Below are 6,374 nucleotides of genomic sequence, written 5' to 3'. Positions count from 1 at the left end.
CTCACCTCGTAGAGACCCCCCCTGCCAATGATGGAGATGCAAGAGACGCAGGTTCGAACCCTGGGTTGGGAAGATCCCCTGGAGAAGGAAATGGCGACCCACTCCAGTATTCCTGCCTGGAAAATTCCATGGATAGAGGAGCCTGGTAGGCTCAGATCATGGGATTGCAGAGTCTGACACGACCAAGTGCACGCATGTGCATACATTATTTCATTTTACCACTGGGAAAGACACAGAGGAGTTGTGGCTAAACTTTAAGTTTAGCTCTTTGTCTGTGGTGCATCAGCTACAAGGTCTCACTGCTTCATGAAGACCGGTTTCCTTTGCCTTGTAGAGAGTGGTGGCACGAAGCCCAGGAGAATAAGAAGATAAGGCCGAATCCATATGACACCAAAGTGAAAAAAAAGTTGCGCAAGTTGCAACTCACACCTGGCTTCCCTAACCCGGCCGTGGCGGACGCTTACCTCAAGCCTGTGGTGGACGAGTCCAAGGGGTCGTTTCTGTGGGGCAAACCCGACCTCGACAAGATCAGAGAGTATCCTTTCTCTTCCTCAGACACAGGGAACATCAAGGCAAATGTGTGTGTTGGTTTAAAACCTACGAAACATGAACTTGGATCACTTTTTTCTTAATATTGCTTTAGCTAAGATGCTCCTTTCCATTCCTTTCTCTCCATTTTTTTTTTTTTTTTGTGGTTAAGTACACGTAACATAAAACGTTACCATTTTAATGATCTTAAGTGTACTGTTCAGTGATTATGACATACTTTCCCATTATTGTGTAACCGTTATCACCATTCACCCCCATATTAGTCTTCTCATCTTCTGAAACTAAAGCTCTGTACCTAGTAAACATGAGCCCCCCCGTCAACCTCCCGACCCTGGCCACCGCCATCTGCTTTCTGTTTCTGTGGCTTTGACCACTCCATGTATGTTCATCACGTAAGTTACACCATACTGTATAGATCTCCTCATGACTGGCTTATTTCATTTGCATAATATCCTCAAGGTTCATCTAACTGTAGCATGTGGCAGACTCTCCTTCCTTTTTAAGACTGAATACTGTTCCATTGTATGTAATATCACATTCTGTTTATCCATTCATCTGTCGACGGACACTTGGGTCCCTTCCATGTTTTAGTTATTGTGAATCATCTCTTTAGTTTTAAGGAAGATCTTTATTTGAAGTAAATAGTGATACGCAATCATATTTAAGTGTTTATTCTGAAAGAATAGAAAAGATGATTAGGTTTGTTCTTTTTATTACTGTTCTTTTCTGCATATTTAAATAATCACCTGGATAGATGTTTTAAAGTTTGCAGTAGTATTAATCTAACTACATCTTTTTCTCTCAAAGAAATATATGTATGATATCAGAAGTTTGTTTTTATCCTAGATTAGCCTTTTTTTTCACAGTCACTAGTCTTGGGTGTCCTAAAATGAGAGTTGGATATCTTTTATCTTAGAGAATATTTATAAGAACATACTGCCATTATGTTGGAGTAATTTGTTATCTTCTTTTACCATTTTAATCTTTATAAATATGAAAATCTTTGGAGATATGCGAAGTGGAGTCAAGGGTGGGTTTTTTGGACCTTTTTACTTATCACTTGTAAATATCTTTAAAAACAGTATAAGCCTTAACTGCCTGCATATTTTGTCAGCGGTATTTTGGCTGGAACAGGACGAAGACAGATGAATCTCTGTTTCCTGTGTTAAAGCAACTGAATGTCCATCAGGTGATTGTGATAGCTCTTTTCCTAAGTTCAGGATAGTGAGTAAAATTAGGAAGGCTATGATGGCCAGCTGTTAAAGGCCTGTTACTTTTACTTTGTGGGGCTTCCCTGGTGGCTCAGACAGTAAGGAATCTGCCTGCAATGCAAGAGACCTGGGTTCGATCCCTAGGTCAGGAAGATCCCCTGGTGAGGAGAACGGCTACCCATTCCAGCATTCTTGCCATGGACAGAGGAGCCTGGCAGGCTACAGTCCATGGGGTCGCAAAGAGTCAGACAGGACAAAGCGACTGTAGAAAGAGGCCTCTGTATGGCCCTCAGTTCCCTTGGGTAGGGAACAGCATCTTGTTTTATCCACGAGTGTGTTCCTGCCCACACAAGAACCTCCGCTCACCCAAGAGACAGCCCACGAAATATACATACAGGTAAATCATTCTGCAGATTTCAGGCCAAATCCTGCAAGATACATGTTCAGATTAAATCCTTTTCAGTTAGGTCGGGTTAACCTTGAAAAAAAGAAAACGCAAAGCTGAAGTAGACCGCCTTTCCAGAAAGTTTCGTGTTGTTTGGTGACTTTCTGTGCTGATCGCCTTTATGCCCACCAACAAGAAAGCTAGTTGGCTTAGTAACTGATTACTGCTTAATTTCAGATAAATTTTGTTGTAATACTGTTCTCCGTTTTCATTGTAGAAGTTAATATAAGTTTATTTCTACGAAATTAGAAAGTGGAAAAAATGAATTAAAATTACTCGTTGTTTGCTTCCTCCAACATAGAGGTTAATATTTAGGTCTGTTTTCTCTTATTTTTCCCCTCCTTCCCACATATATTTGTCACCAGACATAATTGCAATTTGATACAAATAATACCTCCACTCATTGGTTAGGGTAAGTTTTTTTGTGCGTGTGTTTTGCATAGCTTTCATTTTGAATGACCAGATTACATCATTTCATCAAAGAGATTTAACTTAATTGGCTCACTTCGCATCAGATCAGATCAGATCAGTCGCTCAGTCGTGTCCGACTCTTTGCGACCCCATGAATCGCAGCACGCCAGGCCTCCCTGTCCATCACCATCTCCTGGAGTTCACTGAGACTCACGTCCATCGAGTCAGTGACGCCATCCAGCCATCTCATCCTCTGTCGTCCCCTTCTCCTCCTGCCCCCAATCCCTCCCAGCAGCAGAGTCTTTTCACTTCCCATAGTGGACCTTAAATTTTCAGGTTTTCGCATGGAATGCTGTGATGGACATCAGGCATATAACTTTTCTCAAACAACTATTTTTAAGGAATGACTTCCTGAAAGTGGAGTTTTAGAACAAAAGTCAAGAATATTTCTTACGACTTTTAATATATAATACTGTGAAGTTGCTTCCTAAAGGTATCACGGTGACAGTGTTTTTAAAAGGAAAGAATAGAATTTAGAAACAGACTCCATGATATCGTGTTGCTATAAAAGAAGATGATTTTGTCCCTAAAAATATTTAACTCTCTTTGAATGCTGACAAAGGGATTTCTTACTTGATATGTGGGCAGAAGGATTAGTTGACAGAGCTGGCACTTTCAAGTATGATGTTGAAAGAAGAATGTACTGCCAGCATTCATTTGGGAGAGATGGACTTTTTGTTTTTGCATTCTCTCCCCTTTTAAAAAAATGTATTTATTTTTAATTGGAGGATAATTGCTTTACAGTGTTATGTTGGGTTTTTGCCATACATCAACATGAATCAGCTGTAGGCTTACCCTTTTGAAAAAGGATGAATTAGTATTTTCTGAAAGAGTCATCCAGTGCCACTAATAATAAGGTGGAATTCTTTGCTTTGTAAAGTTTACTTCCTTGTCTGATCGAATATTATTTCATTTTTTTAGACACAGCTCCGAATTGATTCTTTCTTTAGATTAGCCCAACAGGAGAAACAGGAGGCTAAGGGTATTAAGAGCCAGAGACTTAACAGAGCTGTGACATGTATGCTGAGAAAAGAAAGAGAAGAAGCAGCCAGTGAAGTAGAAGCAGCTTCTGTTGCCATGGAGAAAGAGTCTGAGTTCCTTGATGAGGCGAAAGGAAAAACCCAGAAGAGAGGCACAGCAAACAGATGGAAAGAGCCATCCAGCCCGAAAAGAAAGAGGCTTTCGGATTCTAAAGGAGGGAACGAAAGTGGTGGGTTTTTGGGGGAGGCCTACCTCTCGCAGTCATCCGAGGCCTCTTCAGGTGAGGATGCGGAGTACTTCCCTGCGATGGGCGTGCAAAGGCTGAAAGCGCCCGGGGCGTCCAGAGCCCGCTCGTCAGCTGCACAGAGCGCAGCACAGCCTGCTTCCCGGAGGGACGGCGGGACCACCACGAGCAGCTCCAGCGACGACGATGATGGGGGGAGGGCGAAGCCCGTGCTGGTGACCGCCAGGCCTGTGTTTGGGAAGAAAAAGGGGAGGCGCAGAAGCACGAGAGGAAGGAAGTGGAAAACCTAACCCATGCAGCCTCTGTGATTGGGCACAGCTTAACGTTTTGTGATGAATTTGTTGTGGGGAAATAATAAAATTCACAGTATTTGCACAGTCTTTGTTGTGTGGCTTTTAAAAATATGGACGTTGAACTGGACAGTTACTTGTTTTCTTTAATATTTTACCGTTTTCTAGTGTTTTCCACTTCACTGAATATTTCTTTATATACAGGCCTCATCTGTTCACGTTTCTAGTATTACGCAGTGTCGATGCTTTCTAACGTTAGAAAGGGAAAAGGGGTTTCTGTTGATCAGTACTTACTCTCAGTGTACGTTCCCTCTGACTTTCCAACCTAGAGGAGAATAAAATATATTTATCTTTATATCCATTTCATTTATGTAAGCATTATGTATGTGCATGCATGCTAAGTCGCCTGAGTCGTGTCTTAACTCTTTTCGACCCTGGACCATAGCCCAGGCTCCCCCATGCATGGGATTCTCCAGGCAAGAATACTGGAGTGGGTTGCCACGCCCTCCTCCAGAAGATCTTCCCGATCCAGGGATGGAACCTGCGTCTCTTACGTCTCTTGCACTGGGAGGTGGGTTCTTTACCACTAGCACCACCTGGAAACCCCTTATGTAAGTATTTTTATGTTTCTATTTGCATTCATTTATGTTTACATTCCAGTGCAGCTTCTCAGGTACTTGGACTGTAGCTGCTGCATTTCTTTGCTCATTAGTTCTTTCTTCCTAATTTGAAATACATCTTCTGCTTCAGCCTTCTCTAAAAGCTTTCTTCTAAAATCAACACTGACTTCTACATAAACAAAGTAAAATCTTTTCTTCTTTTGTGTGTGATTTTTTTAAACTTATTTTTTTTATTAAAGGATAATTGCTTTACAGAATTTTGTTGTTTTCTGTAAAACCTCAGCATGAATGAGCCATATACATATATCTTCTCCCTTTTGAACCTCCCTCCCATCTCCCTCCCCATCCCACTTCTCTAGGTTGATACAGAGCCCCTATTTGAGTTTCCTGAGCCATACAGCAAATTCCCACTAGCTATCTATCTTACAAATGGTAATGTGAATTTCAATGTTACTTTTTCCATACATCTCACCCTCTCCTCCCCTCTTCCCATGGCCATAAGTCTATTCTCTCTGTCTGTTTCTCCACTGCTGCCCTGTAAGTAAATTCTTCAGTATCATTTTTCTAGGTTCCAAAATAAAATCTTTCCTTAATGCTTCTTTTCTCTGGAGATATTTTAAATAGAACAGTTTTGGGGAAGGGTTGGGAAGAGAGACATTAACTTTTTCATGTTATTCTCTAATTTCTCCAAGCTACTTAAAATTGAGAGTGTTCTGCATATGTGTTTGTAGGTAGAATAGCAGTAGTTTTGCTAAAATGTAATTTTGTTGCTAAAATGTAATTTTGTTGCCTTGATAACTTATATTTATCCTGCACTGCAGTAGCTGGAGTGAAGGCTAAGCTGCTGTAACCAAGCCGTGTTCCTAAACCGTGTGAACCACTGTTTCCCTGGTGGCTCAGATGGTAAAAGAACCCACCTGCAATGCAGGAGACCCAGGTTCGATCCCTGGGTCGGGAACATACCCTGGAGAAGGAAATGGCAGCCCACTCCAGTATTCTTGCCTGGAGAATCTCATGGACTGAGGAGCCTGCTGGGCTGCAGTCCATGGGGTCTCCAAGAGTTGGACACAACTGAGCGACAGACACTTGTACTTTCAAGTAAGCTGAGACACCACGTCTTCCTCAGCAGTCAGGCCAGTCTGGGCTCGTGAGGCAGGTGAGCACCTTGAGGTCATGCAAGGTCCAGGTTCAGCCATCCCCTGGGTACTGTACCTCTTTAGCTGTCTATACTGGTCATGGCTGTATCTGCAGTTGAACCTCCTCAAAGAGGAAAGAACCATAGTCCTGGGTGAGCAGGATGTCTTATGTTAAAGGTGACTAGAGGAATCACACCCTGTTCCCATCCTGTTGAACTGAACTGACCATATTCAGTGTATACTCAATATACTCAGAAATGTAATCTCTACCTGGACTGTGTATCCAGAAGGAGGAAAAATAGATATTCAGAACTATTAATTCAGTTCAGTTCGGTTCAGTTGCTCAGTCGTGTCTGACTCTTTGCGACCCCATGAATCGCAGCTTGCCAGGCCTCCCTGTCCATCACCAGCTCCCAGAGTTCACCCA

The 6,374-nt window shown here is 42.3% G+C and overlaps 1 protein-coding gene across 2 annotated transcripts in view; it reads left to right on the top strand.

Moving 5' to 3' along the window:
• LOC104982155 (DNA repair protein complementing XP-G cells) overlaps positions 1 to 4,281 on the top strand; it is a 59,749-nt gene extending 55,468 nt beyond the window's left edge. For both annotated transcript variants that reach the window (XM_010831472.1, XM_010831471.1), the window contains 3 exons: positions 335 to 535; positions 1,654 to 1,738; positions 3,598 to 4,281. In XM_010831472.1, coding sequence (XP_010829774.1) covers positions 335 to 535; positions 1,654 to 1,738; positions 3,598 to 4,191 — 880 coding nt within the window. In that variant the 3' untranslated portion in view covers positions 4,192 to 4,281. The remainder of the gene's footprint in view (positions 1 to 334; positions 536 to 1,653; positions 1,739 to 3,597) is intronic.
• Positions 4,282 to 6,374: the final 2,093 nt, after the last annotated feature.

The sequence above is a fragment of the Bison bison genome, unplaced genomic scaffold, assembly GCF_000754665.1.
Source record: "Bison bison bison isolate TAMUID 2011002044 unplaced genomic scaffold, Bison_UMD1.0 scf7180017864527, whole genome shotgun sequence".
In the NCBI taxonomy this organism is placed as follows: domain Eukaryota; kingdom Metazoa; phylum Chordata; class Mammalia; order Artiodactyla; family Bovidae; genus Bison; species Bison bison.
This window is presented reverse-complemented; position numbering and strand designations above follow the sequence as displayed.